The 25,266-nt window shown below is 35.0% G+C and overlaps 1 protein-coding gene across 3 annotated transcripts in view; it reads left to right on the top strand.

The window, feature by feature from the left end:
• Nucleotides 1-22,743, top strand: part of WDR36 (WD repeat domain 36) — a 34,493-nt gene extending 11,750 nt beyond the window's left edge. The window contains exons 11-23 of one of the 3 annotated variants that reach the window (XM_060009034.1): nucleotides 672-758; nucleotides 1,960-2,105; nucleotides 2,595-2,709; nucleotides 3,214-3,379; nucleotides 4,171-4,279; nucleotides 6,265-6,344; nucleotides 12,552-12,659; nucleotides 15,352-15,449; nucleotides 15,880-16,025; nucleotides 18,271-18,390; nucleotides 18,578-18,659; nucleotides 20,141-20,328; nucleotides 21,695-22,743. In XM_060009034.1, the coding sequence (XP_059865017.1) occupies nucleotides 672-758; nucleotides 1,960-2,105; nucleotides 2,595-2,709; nucleotides 3,214-3,379; nucleotides 4,171-4,279; nucleotides 6,265-6,344; nucleotides 12,552-12,659; nucleotides 15,352-15,449; nucleotides 15,880-16,025; nucleotides 18,271-18,390; nucleotides 18,578-18,659; nucleotides 20,141-20,328; nucleotides 21,695-21,844 (1,595 nt within the window). In that variant the 3' untranslated portion in view covers nucleotides 21,845-22,743. Of the gene's footprint in view, nucleotides 1-671; nucleotides 759-1,959; nucleotides 2,106-2,594; nucleotides 2,710-3,213; nucleotides 3,380-4,170; nucleotides 4,280-6,264; nucleotides 6,345-12,551; nucleotides 12,660-15,351; nucleotides 15,450-15,879; nucleotides 16,026-18,270; nucleotides 18,391-18,577; nucleotides 18,660-20,140; nucleotides 20,329-21,694 lie in introns of those variants that run through there. The other 2 variants (XM_060009035.1, XM_060009036.1) reach the window with 2 other exon arrangements.
• Nucleotides 22,744-25,266: the final 2,523 nt, after the last annotated feature.

The raw sequence follows: 25,266 nt of genomic DNA, 5'->3' as shown, positions 1-25,266 counted from the left end.
CTGCAGACTATAACATTTTAAAGATGGAAGGAAGCTTAGAGAAAGCATCAAAGTAAGAAGCATCCCATCTTTTTGCAAAAAGGGCTCTTTTATTCTGTATCCCTTCCCATGGTTTCTGTTATTTGAAAGAGTTTGTTTATTAAACAAAAATGTTCAGTTTTATTTATAATTACTCTTCTTTGCAAGCCAATATCCTGGCTATTCCTGCATGTATATACTTCCAGATGAATTTCAGGATCATTTTAAAATCAATATCCAAAATAATTCTTCTTAGAATCAAATTGGAGAGATTTGATATTTTTAAGAATCATCACATCTAGGAATATGATATATCCTCATTCAAGTTGTCTTTAATGTTCCTCAGTGAAGTTTTTTTAGTTTTCCTCCTATTGGTCCCACATATTTAAGATTATTCAGTGGTATTTTATATATTTTAATATAATTTGCTAATATTTATTTTTTTGCTAATATTGTGACTGCAGTCTGTTCATTTATATTTCTGTCATTGTTAATACTACTGATAATAGTGGTAATATCATCTTTATTTTGCACCTGACTTAAATGGGAATATCTTGAAGTTTATAGTTATATGACAATGAATAGCTTTTTTTATATATACATTTTTCATTAAGAAGGATTCATAGCTCTATTCCCTTCTCCCCTAACCACAGGATTAATAAATAAAAAGAGAGTCAAACGTAAAGGACTTCAGAATACCATGTCAGTGAGACTTCCACCCATCACAAAGTTTGCAGCTGGTAAGAAACTTCATACTGTGTTTCGAGTTCTGCTCTGTCATTTATTTCCTCCTATGTATTTCTTTATTTCCTCCATTTTAATAAATGTTTTTACAAATATTAATAAGCATCCGGAGGGTAACTCAAAATATATTTCTTTATTTCTCCCATTTTAATAAATGTTTCAGCAAATATTAATAAGAATCCAGGATGCATCCCAAGTGCATGCTAGTCTTGTGTGAAGACTGAAAATGAGTTATTTATAATTTGAACTTGTTATCTAATAATTTAGGCTTTGTTCTCTGTAAGCTATTAATAAACAATATTTGCTATTTCATTTTGTAGCTCTTCTATTTATTCTGTTATATGCCTGGTATAAGAAAGTCACTAATGTAAAAAGGTGAGAACTGAGAACATAGAGCTCTGGCTAATTTAATAAACATCTGAACATACTGAGGTCTTAGTATACTGTGTCATTTGAGCAGTGCATCATTCGAAGAAGTGATTTTAAGAAAAATGTAGATAGGTGATAAGATTGTTGAGCGAAAACTATCATAGAAATAATTGTATAGGCACCATTTCCATTTCAAGGTTATTTATAACAACCTGATGACTGGTCATTTTTTTTTTTTAACTTTAACCCCCCCTCCTGTTTATTTTCTATCTTAGAACCTGAGTGGTCTTTCTAAAAGATCTGAATCATGTCATTCATATGCTTAAAAATCTTTAATGGCTCTTTATTACCTTTTGGGTGCAACCTCCTCTCCTTCACATGGCTTTCAAGACCCTTGGTAATGTGACCTAGTGGCCTTGTCCTCCTGCCACCCCTCTCAAGACACTTACTTGCTGTGCTTAATTTTGTACAAGTTACTCTTGGGCCTGTGTGTGTGTCTCAACCTCTCTCTGCTCTAGCAACCCCCCCCCCCGATTAATTTCTACTTGTTTTACTTCTTTCAGGGACCATTTATTACTCTCCCCAGTTCTCTTAGTAAACTCTTCCTGAGTGCTCTTACAAGACACCATCTTACTTTATTGTAATTTCTTCTAATCAGAATCTCTTGTTAGATTGGAAGCTCATTGCTCTCAGAAATTACCTGTTTACCATCCTGTCCCTAGTGCCTAATTACAACATAGAATATTAAATGCTTAATAAATAAAATACGTAAATGAATGAGTGAGGGAATGAAAAGCAATTTGATTTATGCTTTTAATTATGTTTTAGAGGAAGCTCGTGAAAGTGACTGGGATGGTATCATTGCTTGCCATCAAGGTAAGCTATCTTGCTCAACCTGGAACTATCAAAGATCTACAATAGGTGCTTACTTTCTCAAGCCAAAAGAGCTGAAGAAAGATGGCATAACTGCAACAGTAAGTGAACTTGTTTTTAAGGGCGTTTTCTCCTGTAAAACTGTCTTGTGGTTATCTTATTATACTCAAGTTTATTAATGATAATATTCATTGAAAGAACAAAGAACATAGTTTAACATTTTGAAATTTTTCCCTAATAGTGTTAAGTTTTCCAGCTTGGAGAGAATTATTTTAAGTTTAAGTTAAGTTTTGCTTAATTAGATGTTGTATATTGGTTATTTTAATTTTCTGATTAATATAGGATTACTCAGGATACACTTTGAGGGGGATTTGAGCATTTATCAATATACTTTCGTACCTGAATTATGTTGAGTATATAGTACTATATTCAGTGAAAGTGAATGAGATAATTAGTAGATTTAAAAAAAATAATTTAAAAATCTTTACAATCTTTTTTAAAGATTTAAAAAAATACTTTGGAAGCCATAAAGTACAATAAAAATGTTAGCTATTTTCTGTGTCATTTGTGTTAATTTTTTTTCCCTTAAGGCAGTGGATATAACTTCTTGTGGAAACTTTGCTGTGATTGGTCTCTCATCAGGAACTGTAGATGTATATAACATGCAGTCGGGTATACACCGAGGAAGTTTTGGCAAGGATCAAGGTATTGAATTTATTTTTATTTTTCTTATTTTTAAAAAAAGTAATATAGATAGATAAAAGGCTAATAACTGTCGCTGGCATTTATTAAATTCTTGAGTGCCAGTCATTTTGCTAAAGTTGTATATGGGTTATCATCAGCTGTATGTGGCAGTTCCTGCCATTATATCTATTTGAAACACCGTGTTGAAATAAAGAGAATGAAGTCATAGTTGTATTAGGGGAAAGTGGATATTATAGAAATTAAAGGTTCTTTTTTTCTTCTTGCATTAAGCAGAAAATCTTAACTATTTTTTGAAATCTTCATGGCATCAACCTGATGGATTTTGTTATTACTCAAGTGGTATAATAATCTCTCTGCTCCCTAAAATCCATATTAATTTAAAGATTTTAGGGGTGTTAAATAGTGGGAACTTAGATATTTAAATAAAGGAATCACTGTTTGTGTAGTGTTCAGAGAGTCAGTTGCAATTCTTATTTCTTTTTTCTTTTACCATATGCTTTAAAGCCCATAAAGGATCTGTTAGAGGTGTTGCAGTGGATGGATTAAACCAGTTGACAATTACAACTGGTAGTGAAGGAGTACTCAAGTTCTGGAACTTTAAAAACAAAGTTTTAATTCATTCTGTGAGCCTTGATTCATCTCCAAATATGATGCTGCTACATAGAGACAGGTAAAGTTTTTCTTTTAATGATAATGGACTTTCTTCTTGATGTTTTTAGTTCTTAATTTAAGTACAGTAGACCTTTGAACAACACAGGTTTGAACTGTGCAGGTGCACTTATACACAACTTTCACTAAATACTCACTGTAGCACTACATGATCCACTGTTGGTTGAGTCCACAGATGCAGAACCATGGACATGGAGGGCCAACTGTAAAGTTAATATCATCTTTTTTTAAAAATTTTATTTTTGGCTGCATTGGGTCTTTGTTGCTGCACACAGGCTTTTTCTAGTTGCGGCAAGCTGGGGCTACTCTTCGTTTCAGTGCGTGGGCTTCTCACTGCGGTGGCTTCTTTTGTTGCGGAGCATGGGCTCTAGATGCGTGGGCATCAGTAGTTGTGGCTCACGGGCTCTAGAGTGCAGGCTCAGTAGTTGTGGCGCACGGGCTTATTTGCTCCGTGGCATGTGGGATATTCCCAGACCAGGGATCGAACCCGTGTCCCCTGCATTGGCAAGCGGATTCTTAACTACTGTGCCACCAGGGAAGTCCCCCAGCTGTAAAGTTATATGCAGATTTTTGTCTGCAGAGGGGTGGCACCCTAACCCTCATGTAAAGTGGTCAACTATAGGTAATTTACCAAGTGAGAAAAACCAGACTTTTCATATAAAAGAACAGCATTTTCCTTAATTTCCCCCAAAGGTATACTTGATTAACAAAATTTAAATGACTGTGAGGTTTTAGTTCAAGGGTTTTTTTTTGTTTGTTTGTTCATTAAAACTGTTGCATTTATTTTGCTAGTGGCATTCTGGGACTCGCCTTGGACGACTTCTCCATTACTGTTTTGGACATAGAAACTAGGAAGATTGTCAGAGAGTTTTCTGGACACCAAGGCCAAATAAATGACATGGTAAAACAAACTTTAGATGTTTAAATAAAACTTGATTCATTACTATTTCTGTTTAGGTTTAAAAAGTTCAAATAATTGAAACTTTTAATAGCATTAAACTCACCATAGGAGATGTTCAAAATGAATAATTAGGAGACTAATTTTCAAAAAAGAGATTTTTAAGGAAAATTTAGAATTAAAAGAAGTTTAATATTTCTCAGGAAGTTAATGCCATTAAAGTATAAATCCCAGAGTTCATTTTTTTCTCTTTAAACAAGGCCAAAATATACTTTGGAGAGTGAATCATTGAAACATAAGTGTATCATTTTTGACTTAATATTAAACTAAGCTGAGAGAACTCATTTCTGTTTTTCTACATTCATAATGAATTAATAGGAGACCTGGAATATCTGATTCTTGGTTCATTCTAGTTTAGTGTTATTTCTACAGGTTATATATCTTAACTTCAAAAGAGTTTAATAAAAATGTGTTTTAGCTTACTATTATGTTGTTATAGTGAGAAATATGATAATAAGTACTCTAGTTTAAAAAGTGTAAGTTGAAGACTTTGCATCAATTGCAGATACCTTTATTTACTTGAAACAGAAAAAATAAAAGAAAAGAAAATCCTACATAGTGACACTCCCAACAGCTACTTTTATTTATCAGTTCTCACAACAAAAATCTGAATTTGCAATGTTTACCCCCATTTCCTTAAAAATCAGGGGTGGGGGGTTAATGGTCGGGAAATTGTGTTATTCTGCAGATAAGAGATTGGCAGAACTACCCATCAACAGAATTTGTTGTGACAGCATCTATAGAAATGGGGGTGGGAGTGGAGTAATTTTGATGAAATTGCATTTTTGAAAACATCTGTCAATGCCATCTTGCTCTTCCTATTTCTTTCCTTTTCAAACTTTACTTTCAAGTTGTATGTCTGGAGTTTCCCCTAGTCAATAACAAATTACTCCTGTTCCATTAAACCTATGAGCATTTATTACATGACTTCACCTATCAAAGTCATTTTCCCATACTTTATTATCTGCACTATCCTTCTGTAAATTGAGTTCTCTGCACCTTAAGGTTTGAGTTTCCACAGTATCATCGCAGCCCCATGACCAAGTTGGAGTTCACTTATCCCACTATTATTTGCTAATACGGATGGTCATAATCCCTATGGTGTGTTTACACTCCTGGATGAACAACCTACTACCATTATAAACCTTAAAGTTTTTCCTTTTGGGTCTTCTTTTACATTTGACTTGGTTTAAAGCTCATGTGCTGCAGGAAGAGAGCTATTATTTTTCCATTTTTATCTACAGAGAAGATATAACTTCTTCATGGTGGCATAAGTAGTTTATTATTTAAATTTATTTTGAAAATCTGATTATTGTGGTTTTAATTTATACTTTGGAAATAAAAGATCATTAAGGGAGAAAAGACTTTTAACTGAATCTATAAGTACAAGCTGAAGGACTTCTTTAGTAACTTCACTATATTAAGAGAAATTGCATTCTTCAAAATCATTCTTAGAAAGCCATTCTAAGATATAGATGGTTTTCAAGGAAATGGAGCTTTTGTTGCTTTCACAGATACTTTATTATTGAAATTAGGCTCACAAAATATTTCTAATAGAATGTTCTCAAAACAGCAGTTTTATGTTAAAAACAATTAGTAGTCAGTTTGTTAACTGTCTATAAATATAGGAGATTATGGGGTAGAAATTGAAAATTGGGTGAAACTGTTCATTTTTAAAACTTTTTATAATTCATGTAAAAGCTTAGTCCTTAGCTGTATCCAAATCAGTGGTATATAAGATGGCATTTTATGTAATAAGATGTAAATTTTATACTTCAAACATTTTTTAATGAAGCATGCGTTATCTTTTCATTTCTTGTATTCTTTAAGCTGTTAAATATACAGACACAAACATACATACAGAAATACATACATATACACACACACATATATTTATGTATGTATTCTTTTTTTTTTTTTATTTAAAGGCTTTCAGTCCTGATGGTCGTTGGTTAATAAGTGCTTCAATGGATTGCTCTATTAGAACTTGGGACCTTCCATCTGGATGGTGAGTTTTTAAATCTCTAACCTTATCTGAGGTTTTCTCAGTCATTGTCATTACATGTGACTTTTACCTGTTGTTAATGGATTATGTACTTTTAGAATGTGAATATATTTGGGGAGTTTTTCTAACCTGACAATATTTTATCCTTGTAGTGTTTTTTATCTCAAACAGCAGAGATTAGTGCCATAAAAGATAATAGGAAAATCCAACCTCTTAAGTTCTCTACTCCTACAAAATTGAGATATAGAAGTGAGTTGCATAAACCTTAAGAAAGCACATTTGGCCTTTTTGCTACTCCAAAGTAGAGATCGTACTTTAGGACTACAAACTTTATTTTGAGTATTTTTTTTGTTTTTGTTGTTGTTGTTGATACTGAATTTAGTTAAGAGATTAGAACACTTTGCTTTGTGTGTATTATATATTTTCTGTCTCTAACATAATTCTTGAAAAAAGACATTTAGATACCTTAAAGTACTGAAAATGTGTCTTAAGATTTGGGTAAAACCCAACAGTGTTCAGAAATCTGGCATAGATTGAAACGTGCTACTAAAACAGCACTTGAAGAAAAAACATTAATTCTGTTCAGTAATTTGAGAGAGAGAGTACTTTGTTGTTAAAAATTATGTAGGAATAGATACAATTTGAAATCATATCACTTAACATAGAATTGCTTAGATTGAGTTTGAAAGGAGTGATGGGAAAAGGAACATACCATAATTAAAGAGATACGTGAGAAAGATGAGACGGAAGCTAGTACTTTTCAATCTTTTGAAATGTTCCTAAACTAAGTTTTGTCCAATTCTACTACTCTTCTTTCTCAGGAATTAGATAAGCTCATACCTGAAAGCAATTTGACCTTTAGAAAGGAAAAACGCTGATGTACTTATTTCCCTTTAAGTTTGATAAAGGAATGAGGCAAAGCTGTCTATACAGCATACATACTGGATTTGGAAATATGCACAGCAAGAGTGTCACTAATGGGTCCAACTCTAATAACTAGGGAATTTGGTCCACAGGTGGGTCTCTTTTGTACTTAGAGTAAAGCAAAATATAATTAGTTGCCTGTGTCCTTCAGCTTCAAAACATTCACCTCAAGTTGGTACTTTCTTAATTAAAAAAAAAAGAAACACAACTTTTTTCTAAAGGTACCATTAGAAATATTGATTAGTCTTTTGCTTCTTGGACTTTTACTTCTATCTAAAAGTGAACATTATAATTTGAATTACTTTACAGTAGGAAAGTTGTACAGAAAATAGAGTTGACACAATGCCCTTTTCATTTTCCTTTTTAGTAGTTTAAGTTCACATTATTAGATGGGAGAGACAGGTTAATGTTCAGTAGTACTACACTAGCAAAATATTTTTTTAAAGTGGTAAGGTTTTTTTTGGAATGGAAGAATTAGGATCTGAAAGTAGCATTCAAAGCCACCAGTTTTTGACTCAGCATTAGCCTTTTTTGCTGAATTTCTTATTTTAGTAAAAAGATGAACAGATTCAAATCTGATAGATTTTCAACTCTGGTATCTTATTTTTCAGTGAACACAGGCAATTTTAAGTGAATACAAAAGCATTAAGCTGGGAGAAACGCCAGAGCAAGAAGTGAGTCACATAGGGATTGTTTAAAGAAAATATAATGATTGGACCAAAGTATATTTTTAATAAAGAAAAAACTACTTTTTTGGTTAAGATTTGAAGTGGAGCAAATGAGAAAGGTTGAAAAGCAGTACCATACAACTGCTGCTGCCTAACTGCAGCCAAGCTAACATTTACCATGAGCTGCTATGCACTTGATATGCTTTTATTTTTCGTCTTTTCTCATATCCTATTAGGTATAGGTACTGTTTTTTAGTCCTGTTTTACAAATGAGGAAACGGAGGCTCAGAGAGAAGTTAAGTGATTTGCCCAAGGCGACATAGTTTGTTAATGAGATTTTGCTGTAATAAGCATAGGGGAAAGACATTTCCCAATAGTTGTAATATCAGCCTTGCTTGGGTTGTGTCATATGTTCTAAGGATGATTTGGTTTTCTTGATGTAGAAGATAGTAAGGAAGTAAGGATCAGTATTTCACCATACAACCATAGGTAACTGTTGGGTTTTTTTGTTTTTGTTTTAATATTTATTTTTTTTAATCTTGGTTGTGCTGGGTCGTAGTTGCGGCACATGGGATCTTCACTGAGGCATGTGGACTTCTTAGTTGCGGCATGCGGGCTCTTAGTTGTAGTATGCATGCAGGATCTAGTTCCCCGACCAGGGATTGAACCCAGGCCCCCTGCATTGGGAGCTCAGTGTCTTACCCACTCGACCACCAGGGAAGTCCTCTGTTGGGTTTTTTGATTTCCCCTATTTGTTTTAAACATAATTAGTATGGCAACCTTTGGAGAGTCCTAGTTTTTTCTTCAGTAAGCAGTTTTATCATTTACATAACATGTTAAATATGTAAAGAATGAATATACTCATTACAAAGGCTAAAAAGTGATACGTATGAGTAAACCTTTGGTGTGTGTGGTAACATACAGATGTATCCATCTGGAATTGTGCCTATCTAAAACAAATTGCAGGGACTACTTGGTGGTGCAGTGATTAAGAGTCCACCTGCCAATGCAGGGGACACGGGTTCGAGCCCTGGTCCAGGAAGGTCCCACATGCCGCGGAGCAGCTAAGCCTATGCACCACAACTGCTGAGCCTGTGTTGTGGAGCCCATGAGCCACAACTACTGGCTCACGCCCCACAGCTACTGAAGCCCGTGTGCCTAGAGCCTATGCTCCACAACAAGAGAAGCCACAGCAATGCGAAGCCCGTGCACCGCAACAAAGAGTAGCCCCCACTTGCCGCAACTAGAGAAAGCCTGCATGCAGCAACGAAGACCCAATGCATCCAAAAAAATAATTTAAACAAATTGCATAGGTACTGAAATGTTTACTGTAAAGGTTTTTTTGTTTAAGTGCTGAAAATTTTCTTGTGTTTGTAGGATTCTCAGAGAAGCAGAGTTGAAATTTTTTTTTAATTTCTTTTTTTTTATTTTTATTATTTTGATAAAATACTGCTTTAGCACAGGCTCAGCAGTTGTGGTGCATGGGCTTAGTTGCTCTGTGGCATGTGGGATCTTCCCGGACCAGGGATTGAAACCCGTGTCCCCTGCATTGGCAGGCAGATTCTTAACCACTACACTACCAGGGAAGTCCCAGAGTTGAAATTTTTTATCCCTGAAATTATCTGTCATCCCCTACCACTACCACCTGTAATTTCTGGTTGCTTTTAATCTCCTAGAAGTTTAGGTTGAACTCTTTTGGGGGTGAGAAAAATATAAAATTAAATAGTTTTAATAGAATTTTGCATTTTTTTTCTGTCTCATTCACCTGACCTTGCTTTCTGAGGAGCATTACATGAGAATAATTGCAGTAGAACATTGTTTTGCATTTCTCACTGAGGCAAAACTATCCCTTTATTCTGTTCATTAAAGTTTCCTTTGTAAGGTGATTCCGTCACTCTGGAGATTGAACATCTAGACATTCTCTGCATTTGTTTAGAATATAATCAGAAGTGGGTTAATGTTACTTCTGTTTATGAGGAGCTTTGTACTTGAAAATCTGATCCCTTAAAATGGGAATTTTTTTTCAGTTTTTCTCTCAAAAAACATAATTTACCTGAGACTTCATTCTGTAGGATTAGCAGGAGACTATATGGTAGTTAGGTCTGGGATTAAGCCTGTAGACTTAAGCTTTATGAACTAATTTGGTCATGTAAAATATGCTATGGATGTGGAAACCACCTTCCTCAGTTTGATGCTTTTACATAATGGAAGGCCAGCCTACCCACACACAACAGCTGTGGAAGTCACATTGCACAATGAATTTGCCAAAGCAATTATAGTATCAAGTAAAATAAATTTGCTCAAGCAGTACATTTCTCTTTTTAACAGATAGATTCTGAACATGTTAGGGAGTTTCACCCCTCACACACTTACACTTGTAGTGAACAAATATTAAGACAAAGAAGAAATGGTAAGATCTGAAATTGCTGAGTTTAGGTTTAATCATCAGTATATATGGAGATAAAGTTTCTGCTCTGGGTTGTTTGCATTAAATGAATTAACAAATAATTTTACAGTCTCTGGTTATAATAAGTGTTTAGCAATCGTCCTTCTCCTCAATTCCTTTGATCCCCAAGAGCAGCTGTTCTTGTGAGTTTCCAAAGAAGGGTTGAGCAGAAATCAGACAGATTATTACTCTTTTTTCCCCATAAGTGAAAATTAAACATCAGTCATTGTCCTGAGCACACTTTGGTTTGTTTGTAGTGCTCCTAAATTTAGTCTTGTCCTACTACCTAGTTAAGGTTCACATTGTTAATCACTCTGTGAACACATTGAGAGAGATTTTATCATGGATAAGTCATTTAATGCTTCCATTGGAAAGTCTTCATTTTGAGCTGCTCAGAGTGTGCTTCATGAATCACCAGTGTAGGCATCTTTTGGGTGTGTGTGCTATCAAACTGTCGTACCTTTAGTTTCCATAATGGTTTTACTGAGCTTATAGTGATTAAGTGTGCAGACTGCTTGGTGACAGATATGGCTCAGTTACTTTCTACCTTGAGCAAGTTTTTAAATCTTACTGGGCCTCATTTTTCTAATGTGTATAGTTGGGACAGATCTGCCTCATAGGGTTGTGAGGATTAAATTAGTAGGCACAAGTGCTCAGGATACTTCCTAGCATGGAGCACTAAAAAAGGTGTTAACTCCTGTCATTTGCTTTCTTGAAATAATTTGGTTTATTTAATGTAGATTCTGAGCTTCAGTCATCTTGCCATGCCTTCTCATGGATAATGTATTGGCTTCAGTGAGTAAAGTAGTTTTTAAAACAGCCCTGATTAAAACCAGTATACTCCTCTTAAAGTATACAAGGTATTCACACTCTTGGCCAGCCTAAGAAGCCTCTTCTGCAAGATGCCAATGTGTTAGGCCTTCCTTTTGCTCCTTAAATTCACCTCGTTAAATTTCCTGCTTCCACCATCCTAGTTCAAATCTTCACTGCTTGTTAGATGACTACTACCATAATCTCACTGTTCTTTCTGTTCAGATATATTCTACATTCTGCTAGCAGATTTTCTTATGAAAGTGAAGATTACAGCACTATCTGCTCAAAAGCCTGGAGTGACTTTCCATTTATTAAGAGACAAAAACAAACTCAGATGTTTGGTATTCAAGACCAAACTGCACTCCTCGCTAGACAGTATTTTCCCTCACCTTGCCCTCCACATTTCCCTCATCCAGAAGATGCTTTCTTTACCGTCAACATCCATTGAATTCCTGTCCATTTGTAAGGCTCACCTCACACACTGTTTTCTGAGAAGCCTATTCTGAGTCTTCTTCTTGAGTGTGATTGCTCCCTTTTCCTCCCCAATTTCAACCCCTGCTCATAGCTTTTTGAAGCTGTGAGACTAGTGCTGCTTTATGGTTATGCTCTATAGACTGAATTTTCATGTTTCATATATAGCATGGTTACCTATTTGAAAAACAGAATTGCTCAAATTTTTTTTCTACTACCATTCCCTTATTATTTATAATGATTTTATTACTTTCTTCTGTTGCCTACACCTTTTTTTTTTTTTTTTTTTTTTTTTTTTTTAGTGGTACGTGGGCCTCTCACTGTCGTGGCCTCTCCCGTTGCGGAGCACAGGCTCCGGACGCGCAGGCTCAGCAGCCATGGCTCACGGGCCCAGCCGCTCTGCGGCATGCGGGATCTTCCCGAACCGGGGCACGAACCCGTGTTCCCTGCATCGGCAGGCAGACTCTCAACCACTGCGCCACCAGGGAAGCCCGCCTACACCTTTTATTATTTTACTGAAATAACAAATACAGGAGAGTACTGATAATCTATTTTAAACATGTGACATCTTTAGAATTGTTTCCAAGTCTGCCAAAATGGCATTCCAGAAAAACAGCATTTCCTCCTGTATTCTCCCTGTTGATGAAACTCTCTCCAGTTAATTGGTCTATTTAGTGCTCTGCTCTGGGTCGTTCTCATTAAGGAGATTATTTTCACATAGTAACTTAGTTAACAAAGCTCTTTGTTAGTGATGACTTTCTGGTGTTGGTGATTTAAAAAAAAATTTCTGCATCTCTTACCCTTTGTTTTTTTTAGCAAAAATGTATTTTGTGAATTATATCCTTTTGGTAGAGTTCAAATATTTTAACATCTTGATTCTTTCTATAGCCTTATAGACAGCTTTTTGTTGGACTCAGCTCCTCTTAATGTTACTATGTCCCCTACTGGAGACTTTCTGGCCACTTCCCATGTAGACCACCTTGGAATTTATCTATGGTAAGTTCTTGTATACAGTTCTCTTTGGGGTAAGAAGGAAAAGGAAGACGATATTGTCAGACAATCATAGTTGCTAACATTGCCCTTTAGGTTTTTTTTTTTAACTTATAAAATGGAAATGTCACATAGTTCACCATAAGTCTGTGACTAAGTCAACATCTGCTTGATAATTTAGATAGCTTTGCTCAAGTGTGTATTCTAAACCACATGATTGATTATTATCTGTTATACTATTTGGCTTTTATTTGCGGAAAGGATAAGTGAGTTTAAAAATCTTAGAAAAGGGATATCCCCAGCCAGGCTGGTCTTCCTGCCACTGCCTCAATACCCCTTTATGACCTTGGCTAGTCACTTCTCAACTTCAGACTCCTTTATCTATAAAATAAGGCATAAGCATGGGCTGAATGCTTTCTAAGATTCATTTTAGTTGCATAACTTTTCATAGCCATGTACCGATCTTAATGGTGGTCTTCTAATGGTGATGAACATAGAAGAGTTCAAAATAAATGATCCATTATCTGGGTCTAGAAAATTTTTTGTTTGTTTTCTGAGTTTAGATGCCTAATTCTTTTAACTCTTATTATTGAGGAAGAGGAAAAAATGAATTCCTTTTCTAATTACAAGATTTTCTAATTGGCTTTTTAGGTATGAAAGTAAATTCACTATATAATAGAAATAGATTCTGGCCATCTTAATAAGCAAAATGGGGTATCTCCTGGAATCTGAGGCTTGAACAATCAAGACAAGAGAAGAATGGTAGCTGTGGTCCCTCAGCAACAAGAGCATATAGTACAGCTATTAACTCAGAATCTGATATTTCCAATTTTTATTTTCCATTCCAGATTCATTATGTTTGGGAGACAGAATGTGATTAGCCCACTTTGGGACAGGTATCCACATCTTGATTAGTCATCCAAGGCCATGGTGCAGGGTCAGGTAGCACTTAGAGGACCATTCTAGAAAGGAGAAATCCATGATTGTTCAGCAACCCCCCAAGAATCTGTTCAGCATATTCTCTCTCTGACTTAATTCTCTCAGTCCATCTTTACTTCATTTATAATTTCCTTACATGAAGGTTGCCATTTGTCAAAGCAACATAAATATATGGATGTTATGTTACCTTATAAAAGTATTAGCCATTACTGATCTCTCAAATAAATATTGGGTTGGCCAAAAAGTGCCTTCAGTTTTTAAGTAAAAATAAAAGACACATTTTTCATTTTTTACCAAGAACTTTATTGAACAATGTATTCACCCTTTTGTTCCACTACCTTCTGCCATTTTTCAGGCAACTTCCTAATTCCACCTTCCCAAAGCTTTTTGTCTTTTTGAGCAAAGAATTGTTCCAGGTGCCTTTTCAGTCTTTCAAGGAATTGAAATTTTTTCCATTAAGAGAATTTTGTAAAGACCAAAATAAATGGAAATCCGAGGGTACATTGTCTGATGAATACAACAGATGAATTAGAACTTCTCAGCCAAGCTGTAACAGTTTTTGCTGGTCATCAAAGAAACAAATGCAGTCTTGCGTTATCCTGATGGAAGATTATGTGTTTTCTGTTGACTAATTCTGGATGCTTTTCGTCGAGTGCTGCTTTCAGTTGGTACAGTTGGGAGCAGTACTTGTTGGAATTAATTGTTTGGTTTCCTGGAAGGAGCTCATAATAGAGGACTCCCTTCCATTCTCACCATATATACAACATCACCTTTGGATGAAGACCGGCCTTTGGTGTGGTTGGTGGTGGTTCATTTCACTTGCCCCACGATCTTTTCCGTTCCACATTATTACAGTTCCACTTTTCATCGCCCGTCACAATTTGTTTTAAAAACGGAATGTTTTTAAAATGTTTTACGTTTAAGTAGAGAAACATATGCGGAAATACAATCAAGGTTTTTTTCGCTTAACTTACATGGAACAGAAACATCAAAACGATTAACACAACCAAGCTGGTGCAAATGATTTTCAATGCTTGATTTGGACATTTTGAGTATGTTGGCTATCTCCTGCCTAGTATAACGTTGACTGTCTTCAGTTAATGTCTCTGTTTGATCGCTATCAACTTTAACTGGTCCACCTGACAGTGGGGCATCGTCCAGCAAGAAATCTCCAGCACAGAACTTTGCAAACCACTTTTGACACGTTCTATCAGTCAAGGCACCTTCTCCATACACTGTGCAAATCTTTTTTTGCATTTTGGTTGCATTTTTACCTTTCTTGAAATAATAAAGCATAATATGCCAAAAATGTTGCTTTTTTTGGTCCATTTTCAATATTAAAATGGCTACACAAAAATTTACCAATTTGCTAAGTCTTTTTTTAAATGCACGCTGATATGACAGCTGTCACATACAACCTAACAAAATTGTTTCGAATGAAGTTGAAGACAACTAAGTGCTACTAGAGCCATCTTAGGGGAGAAAACGAACGAACCTTTTGGCCAACGCAATAGTTTTTTGTGCTACATTAGGAATAAAGACTCCATTAATAATGTGTATGCACACCTTTCTTGTGATGACATCTATGATATGAATCAGCATTTTCAAATTAATACTATTTTTGAGATCTTTTTTTAACTTACAAGTGATCAGAATTTATAGCCAAGTTCAAGGTTGTGGAGATTATTACCAGTAATTGAAGTTTCCCTGAACATATTTTTATAAGTTTTACAATATTGCATATGTTTTTGTTTCTCAGGTCCAATATTTCCCTGTATTCAGTTGTTTCATTACGGCCACTTCCCACAGATTATGTTCCTTCAGTAGTGATGCTTCCTGGTACTTGTCAAACCCAAGGTAATCACAAAATAGTAAAGTAGTTTTTGAAGTGTAATATAATAAACCTAACGTGCAGGATATTGATACTGAAGGCAAAATTTAATGCATTCAATCAAAGTATTTTTTAGCTTATGTGAAATATTTTGAATGACTTCATGAATTTATGCAAAGATATAATTGATGTATTGATATCAAATAGTATACCAGTGGAGAAATGTTTTGAGTCTGGTGATGGGAGCTGTAGTTAATATGAGAAAATAAGAAGATGAACTAAATAAATAGAAAGATTTTACAAGGCTATATTGAGTGAACATGTTATGAAATACTAATGGAACTAATTAGTTCTAAATGAACTAATTAGTTCATTTAGAATGAACTAATTTGCTTTTATATGGTAAAAATCTCATTCAGCATTAATTTGTTTTACCTGAAAATTTTTTGTTTTAAGATGTAGAATTATTAGAAGAAACCACAGAACCAAGTGATGAAATGATAGAGTATGACTCCCCAGAACAGTTGAATGAGCAGCTGGTGACTCTGTCACTCCTTCCTGAATCCCGGTGGAAAAATCTTCTAAATCTTGATGTTATTAAGGTAATACTATAGTACACTTAATATTGGCCCCTAAAGACACATTCCAAAAGTATTTTCTTTAGTAGAGGTAGCTTCCCTTACTTTGAGGGCTTTAGGAGGAGCAGGTGATGCCTAAGGTAGTAAAGACAATACCATTTGTTTAAATGCTGTTTAATCTAGTATGATTATCGCAAGATTTTCTCTCTCTACATGTATCAACTTTGAGGGCAATCAAGGGCCTTTGGATATAGCAAAAGTATAGCCTGCAACTACAGAGCTATTAGAAATTGGATGTTTTAAGCCCAGCCTAATGAATTACTTTTTTAACTTCTGAAATAAGAAAAAAAAAATATTGCCATAATGTGTGATGTTTCTATTCCTAGACGTTTTGGGGATTAGAATACTTTCACTGGCCTTTTTAAAAGTAAGCTTCAGTCACCCTTTATCATACCACACCCTGCTCTGTCAGCTATAAGAAGATTTGCTGTTGGGTTCAGGCACATAATTTAATATGAACTAGGTACGGGGTAGTGTCCTGAGACGGCAGTGGAAAAAAACTTAGGCCCTTTGTCCTTGAGTTTACAATTTTACATTAAAAATGGACAATTATGGCATAAATTAATTTTTTAAAAGCATGTTTCATGACCCCTATTTGTGAGTAGCAAAAGCAATTGAAAGGTATAGAGGTATAGACTAGAGTAGAAAATTTCAGAGACTGCCCTTTGATAATTAGGGTAAGTATTGTTTTACGAAATGCATACAGTCACCAGAGGTTATGTGTGTACTAAGTGTACTAAGTCACATTAAGGGCTGGCATTAAAAAAAAGTGTAAGGAACACTGACATAACTATGACAAGGTGCAGCAAGTATTTTTGTAACTAATAACAAGAAAAGTTGTTTGTGTCTTGGGTAAGAAAAGAGAGGTTTTCACATGTTAATTTGACTCACAGAATTTAAAAGTGCTTCTTTTTACTTGCTCACTTTTTGAAAGATTGGGCATCAGCATAAAGGTATGCTGTCCAGGCACATAGTTATGAAATCTCTCCATTATGTTGTCTAGTTTGTCAGCCGTAAAGGGACAAAATATCTGCTGCTCAGATATAGTTTGTTCTGCATAAAAACATCCAGAAACCTGAGTGAATGCTCTTTATGAGAGAAATATGCTAACACCTCCAATATTTTTATTTCCTTCTGAATGAAAGAGGTTAGAATTTTCATTTTTGTCCTATGGGTAACTTTTCTACTTTAGGTTTTCTTTATGAAATTAGGTGATTTCCAGAGCCCTGTGGAACTTCTCCAAAGCCCTTTGTTTTTATTTACAACTCAGTGACTGTCTGCCTTCTAACTCAAGAACAATGAATTAGAAGAGTAACTGTGACTTTTACTATACTTTCTACCATCACAAAGAAGGGCTGTGCTTTCATTGCTAGTGGCAGTGCTTCGTCTGGCTTTCATGTAACAACTTTCTTTCATGCTGTGCCTCCAGGAGGCCACAAGTATCCCTGGCTTTCTTTCAGAAAGCAACTCCCCAGGGTTCCTAAAGAATGGAAGAGGAATAGTGTAACGTAAAATTGTGCGATTCCTTTATTAGGCAGTTTACCATATGCTCCTGAGATAGTGATCTGTACCAATGTAGTCACCAAAACTGAATTCTGTCAGTGGGAATTCCAAGGGAGGTTTTCATGATAGAATTTTGCTAACACTTGAAATATTTTATAAATGAGCAACAGTATTCTCTTTTTAAAAGCACAAAGTACTAAGGAAAAATAAAAATTCCAACAAAATAGAAGAATGAGGGCCATGCTTCACAGAAAAATTTAACCAAATTACTTCTAATGGTGGAGTCTAACTCTGGCTCCAAATTTCTTTTGGAGAAAAGATATTTGAAAAACTGTTGAGCATTTATGTAAATTTTGCTTTCTAGCCCATTTTGCAGAAAAGGTTGTATTTCAATAAAAAGGAAGTTCAAAATTACTTGTTACTTCTTCACGTAAATATTCATGTTTCAGGAAAATGGGCTGTTTTTGCCTTAAAGCTTCTCCTGAACCCTGTCATTTTCCTTCTGCCATATCAGCAAGAATACTGGAGGTTTGCACTGGGAATAAGGATATCTGTGGTTTTGGTTGGTTGGGATTTTATTTTAGCAAACTAGTCTGAAAAAGTTTCATCCCTTTCTTTACTTTTTGGACTTTTAAAAAATTAAGTGGGAATTAAATACTTAATTACTTACTAGTCTTTTTTCCTTTTCTCATCTTCTCTTAATTAGAAAAAGAATAAACCAAAGGAACCACCAAAAGTACCCAAATCAGCACCGTTTTTCATTCCAACAGTTCCTGGCCTTGTACCCAGGTATGCTGCACCTGAACAAAATAGTGATCCTCAACAGGTAAGAAGCAAATTGGAGGGAGCATTCTAAGTATATGGGGTGTGTATTTTGTGTTTTACATTTGTAGTTTTAACCAAGACCCAGTTTTACAGATATAGAGTAAATTACTGATAGCTTTTAATTATAAACTATAAATTTTCTGTTACATTTATGGTTTTTGAATAATGTTTATTTGTTTTTGTTTAAGTCTAAAGTGGTAAATCTTGGAATTTTGGCTCAAAAATCAGATTTCTGCTTGAAACTTGAGGAAGCACTGGTAAATAATAAATGTAAGTTAAATTATAAAATATTTTACCAAGTATTTCAGTTTATTTTACTTTATATGAAGAGAATTGAGTGAAATATTAGATTTCTCAGTAGCTGAAAGTAAAAACCAGAAGGACTGAAATTTTGGTTTTAATCTTAAGTAGTTTTAGCTTTGTGTTGTATTAAATGAGTGACACTAAACTCAGATGATATTGAGATTATAATAATCTTTTGAGAACCTTTCATTCTTTATGGAAAATTGGATTTTTTTTTTTGCTTTTGTTTTTACTTACAAATACAGTTTGCAATATAGTTTGCAATACAGCAGAGACTTTTGTCTTAGATAATTTCAGATATTACCAAATTATCACATAAAAAGGTAATTTTAAAATTTATTGAGTGTTTTAATAGATTTAAACTTTGAAAGCTACAGACTGTAGCTAATAATGATAGTAAGAGCTGTAAGCAATTAACAAAAATCACATTCTCCTGTTTGACTTATACTCTTGTTTTCTGATCCAAATGCTTTGTTTTCATACCACTGTCACTCGAGTGCACACTGGCAAAAGTCAAAGAATGGTACTGATGGCTAAAGAACAGCAGGATTAAACAGGGAGTAACTTGTTATATTTATGGGGGAACAAAGAAAAAAAGCACTACTATTTAATATATACTGAAGAACAGAAAGTAAAACGTATTAGACTTTTGTCATTGGTGTTCTTCCTTTTCAGAAAGCTAAAAGCATAGTCATTGCCATTGTAATATCAAATACCTCGTATAAAATTTGTAAGTGTATAGAATATGTTTTCATAGGATGCATATGAAACAAGAGTGCTTACTTCTAGGGAAATGAAGTAGATTTGGGGTGGGTAAGATTAGGGTGGAGTCTTTCCCCACATATATTTCTGTCGTGTTAATGTTTCTTAATAATCATGTGGTGTTTTTATAATTTTTATAACGATAGAAAGAAAGAAAAATAAATTCCCTCACCTCATCTTGTTCCCAGTGGCAAATACTATTAATAACTTGGCATATACCTCTGTAGCCTTCTTACATTTGGATTTGTTTGACTGATTCATGAGTATATTAAAATGTCTGTTGCTAGGTATTAATTAGATTTTAACAGCCTTAATAGGAAAAAAGCTTACTGAAAATGCAAAACAAAAATTAAGCCATAGGGCTTCCCTGGTGGCGCAGTGGTTGAGAGTCCGCCTGCCGATGTAGGGGACACGGGTTCGTGCCCCGGTCCGGGAGGATCCCACGTGCCTCGGAGCGGCTGGGCCCGTAAGCCATGGCCGCTGAGCCTGTGCGTCCAGAGCCTGTGCTCCGCAACAGGAGAGGCCACAACAGTGAGAGGCCCGCGTACCGCAAAAAAAAAAAAAAAAAAAGCCATAGAAGTAATTTCTTGTGCAATTTAAGTATATGTTGGGTTTGAAATGTAAACTAGTTTCCTAAAAGAAATGACTGTAGATAATAACTGGATTCTTATTAAAACTTAATGTAGATGAAGCTGCTCTTAACCTTCTGAAAGAATTAGGCCCATCAGGAATTGAAACAGAGCTGCGAAGTTTGTCTCCTGATTGTGGTGGTTCTGTAGAAGTTATGAAGAGCTTCTTGAAAATGATCAGGATGATGTTGGACAAAAAGCGTGACTTTGAGTTAGCCCAGGCATACCTTGCGTTGTTTTTAAAGGTAAGTCTAATATATAAAAAAGTACTTCGCAGCTTGCCCTCCTCTAGAGGAGTACTGTCTGATAGAACTTGCTGCAAAGATGGAAACGTTCCATATCCACACTTACCGTGTGTGGCTACTGAGCACTTGAATTGTGGCTAATGTGACTGAGAAACTGAATTTTTCACTTTATAGAAATTTAGTTAATTTAAATAGCTTCCTGTGCCTAGTGACTACCATACTGGATGGCTGGATAGTGCAGCAGCTTATAATTGTTTTTTGTTGGCTTTTGTTTTTTAACACAATTTTGACTCAACCCCCTGACTTTTATGTGTCATCCATTTGATCAGTATACTAAACTTAACTTTTTAATGTAGTTACATTTCAGCAGACTTTTTTTTTAATGATCATGAAGAGAGTCAGGTTTTATGTTTATTTTTTGTTTTGTTTTTTCTACTGTTGAAATCAAAATATTTACTTCTATCCTGGTTGAAGGAGTTTCAAATGATTTGACAATGACAGTTGCTTTTATGACTAATATAATAGAGAACTCATGTTTATCTCAGTAGTATAATGTATTGAAGGAGTATAATGTATTGAAGGAGGTAGATGATGCTGATTTTCAGTAATAGCAGATATGATTCTTCATTTATTCCATAAATATCTAAAACAACTTTTCACTTGAGGCAATTATTTTAAATTATTTGAAAAGTAGTATGTAGAATTAAAAATAGAAATGCTGGGGCTTCCCTGGTGGCACAGTGGATGAGAGTCTGACTGCCGATGCAGGGGACGCAGGTTCGTACCCCGGTCCGGGAAGATCCCACATGCCACGGAGCGGCTGGGCCCGTGAGCCATGGCTGCTGAGCCTGCGCGGCCAGAGCCTGTGCTCCGCAATGGGAGAGGCCACAACAGTGAGAGGCCCGCGTACCGCCAAAAAAAAAAAAAAAATAGAAATGCCATAAATTGTTTCTATATTCGTTCCCAAATTTACCTTCCTGAATATGTTTACTTAAATCTTTAGAAAATAAAGCAAAGGGCCCATAGGTCATTCATTAACAATGGGTTACTATGAAAGGAGAAACTTAAAAGAAGCACAGAAATACAGATTTAGTGTTAGAACTGGGACCTTGTTTCTGGATCTGTATCAGGACTGTCCTTATGTGGAGGAGAGTGATGACCACTTGAATTCTATTAAAAGAGTGACAGTACCATAAAGGAGCTCATAATAGAGGAGAGGGAGATGGGAGATGGTAATAAACCAGCATTTAAGAAAAAAAATTAAGAATAGTACCTTCTGAGCTTCCTTGGTAAAACAGTTAAATCCAGAATAAACAAAATTTTAATTTTCTTAAATTAAATGTTCGACTATCGTTTTTCTTTTCAGTTACACCTTAAAATGCTTCCTTCAGAGCCAGTACTTCTAGAGGAAATGACTAAGTTGTCATCACAGTTGGAAGAAAACTGGATCCATTTACAATCACTCTTCAATCAAAGCATGTGTGTTTTAAATTACATTAAAAGTGCTTTGTTGTAAAAATAAACTTAGGTGACTAAATAAAGACTTTTATATTAAAGAGATTGAGTTTAACTTACAACCTTGTTTTCCAAGTGTCAATGTGAAAAGAAAATAAATGCCAGCACTACCAACTAGTCCGTCATTCTCCACTTTAAATGCTGAATACTTTCTTGAAATAAAAGTATACCTATTTTTTGTTTTAAAGACATAAAGAGTATTCTCAAATGATTTATTTTCTGAGTCTCTTCACATCAGTTACTTGGATATGACTTCTTTTGAACTGTCGTCACCAAGCTCGTGTTTTTTGAATATTTGTAACATATGAGGTATGCTGGGTGTTTAATGTAGAATATTGCTGAACTACACTGAAGATAAAACCAATACATAAAACAGTTATGAAAATGCCTTCATGTTATAAGGTAAAAAGGCATGTTTCCTTCCTTGGTGGCCTTTGATGAAAACATAGTTAGAGCCGGAAGGTGTGTCAGACAGTGCAGCCCTCTTGCATTGCAGAAGAGGAAACTGCTGAGGTCTGCTCAGGATCTCAGAAACAGATCCAGATTTTCTAACACTGGCCCAGTTAGTCTTCTCTACATTGTAGCCTTTCTAAAGGAACTTATTCTTTTATTCTTTTATATGAGAGGCACTTTCACAAGGCAACTTGCTATAGGAGGCAGTTGAACAGATACCTAGGATAGGTGAGGGAAATTCCGAATTCCATTGAAGATATCCTTCAAAGGTTTTTCTTCCCCACTGATGACCTTTTTATTTGGGAAGAAACTGCTGACTGTACTTTTCTGTCATAACCATTGTGAAACCAGATAGTTCTGGTACTTTTTTTTCTCATCGTCATTGTTTTTGTGGTTCAAGATTTCAATATGTGAATTAAAAGTAAGCAATTCTCAAAAGCACACTGTTCTAAAAACTTGTTAGTTTTTACACTCAAAAGTAGTGTCATTCGTAAAATTCAGCTGGTTGTATTTGAACACCAATACTATTCTATTCTGATTAGGATGTAGCTTTACAGAATAATCTCCAGAAGGAGTAGTCCTCACAAGGAGATGATCAACGATAACTTTAACTATCAAAGTGTTTTTGTTTAATGGTGAAAGGTAGAATTAGTAAATGGCTGAGGAAGTAAGCCAATCTGGTTTGGTACTTTGTTCTTTTAGAAATGTATATAAACTTAAGCCATCGACTTAAATGTTAATAATGATTTAAGTTGTAACTTTAAAAACTGTATTTCCCCTTGCCCCAAATACTATATTCTAAAGATATGGCAAAATTTCAGTATACAATTATGTACAATGTGAAGACTGTAAATATCTAAAACAGGAGTTCTAAACTGAAATTGTATTGCTGTGACAAATCTTGAACTGAGCTTTCTTTTTCAGGTGAGAATAGAGGAGTTGAGTGTATTGTTTTTATTGGAGATAGCTTTAGATAGTATTAAAGCATCATTTTGGCAGGTAATCTTCTAAAACCTTTCCTGTATGTTTGCCGTCGAGGAAGGGAGGGAGAAAGAAATACAAAGGATAATTTTTTGTGTATATTTTTTCTTAAAATGTATCATTCTGTGCATATTGCTTTTTCTTTACATTTTAAATTACAAGTGTAGTATATGACTACATTTTACTTGTAAAACCATCGAAGACAAGTCCTTTTTTTTTCTTTTTTTGTGGAGCGCAGGCTCCGGACGCACAGGCTCAGTGGCCATGGCTCACGGGCCCAGCCACTCCACGGCATGTGGGATCCTCCCGGACCGGGGCACGAACCCGTGTCCCCTGCATCGGCAGGTGGACTCTCAACCACTGCGCCACCAGGAAAGCCCAACAAGTCTATTTTTTATAGTCACCTTCAATCCCAATACCTTCCCTAGAAGTAACAGTTGTTAACCTTCCATCTAGACCTTTTTCTGTGAATATATATACATGTTATGTATAGCTACAGGAAATAAAATGTATAGCTTCAGTTTTTACATAAATATATGTATATCATTCAACTTTTCTATGTGATTTCTTTACTTGAGTATAATCTCACCTAATCTCACCTGTTTACATTTATATAGTGTGCCACAAGCTATTTACTCTATAATGGACACTAGGGTAGTTTCCCTTTCGTTTTTTGTTTACAAACAATGCTGAAAGAATGTCATCCTGTATGACTATGTGCATATAGGGATTTCTCTAGTGTGCCTAAGCTTTGAATTGCTGGGCCAGAGTTAGGCAGTTTTAAAGAGGTACTTCATTTGGCTTCCAAAATGACTGGTAGCAATTTATAGCTTCTCAGCAAGGAATGAGTACCTGCTCCCCATATCCCTAATCAAATCCCATTTGATTTAGATTTAAAAATTTTTTTTATTAATCTAATAGGTAAAAATTACCATTTTTATTGTTTATATTAAAAAAACTGACTAGTGAAGATGGGCATCTTTTCATATATTTTAGACATGTGAATTGCCTTTTGCCAACACTGCTCATTTTTCTGTTGAATGATTTGTCTTTTTATCTCATGAATTTGTTAGGAGTTTTTCATATAGTTTGGATAGATATTAGTCTTTTATGACTGCTGCAATGTTTTCTCCCAGTTGGTCACTTAAGTCTTTAGCTTTACTTTTGGTGTCTCTTTTAAAGAGATGTTTTATACATAGTAAAATTGGTAAGTATTTTTATGACTTTTATTTCAAAATATAGAGCATATTCTGTATTTTCTTTTAAGATAATTATGTATGCATCCAGATCTCCATCTGGAATTGATTTCTGTGAAGAGTGCAAGGAACAGAGCTACACTTATTCAAAAGTCCAAAAACCATTTGAAGTTCATTTTTACTGATTTGGGATGCTGTTTTATTATGTGTTAAATTCTCTAATTAAGGTATTTAATATTCCTAATAAATAATGCATTGCTTATAGTTTCTGGTATGTTTTCAGAGATGGGGGTAAAGCATTCCTAATGTTTTTCAAAAATTTTTGGCTATTGGTGAGCATATCTTTTTGAAGTTTTGATTTTAGTTGCAGTAAATTTATAGTATTGATTTGAAAAGAATTACAGTTGACCCTTAAACAGGCGGGGGTTAGGGGTGCCAACCTTCCATGCAGTCAAAATCTGAGCATAATTTATAGTTGGCTCTCCATACCTGTGGTTTCTCCATATCTGTGGTTCTGCATTGTGGATTCAACTAACTGCAGACTTTGTAGTACTGTAGTATATACTACTGAAAAAAAACATGTATAAGTGAACCCACACAGTTCAAACCCATGTTGTTCAAGGGTCAACCATACAATAGTATTTCTTTTTGAGAAAACTCTATATCTTCATTAAACCAGGAGTGGGCTTCTCTTGATTTCATAAGATTTCATTATATAATCATACATTTTTTTGACAGACTCTTTTCTGGGGATTTTATTTTTGTTGTTACAGTGAAATATACTTTTCCTAAT

The sequence above is a fragment of the Delphinus delphis genome, chromosome 3, assembly GCF_949987515.2.
Source record: "Delphinus delphis chromosome 3, mDelDel1.2, whole genome shotgun sequence".
NCBI lineage: Eukaryota > Metazoa > Chordata > Mammalia > Artiodactyla > Delphinidae > Delphinus > Delphinus delphis.
This window is presented reverse-complemented; position numbering and strand designations above follow the sequence as displayed.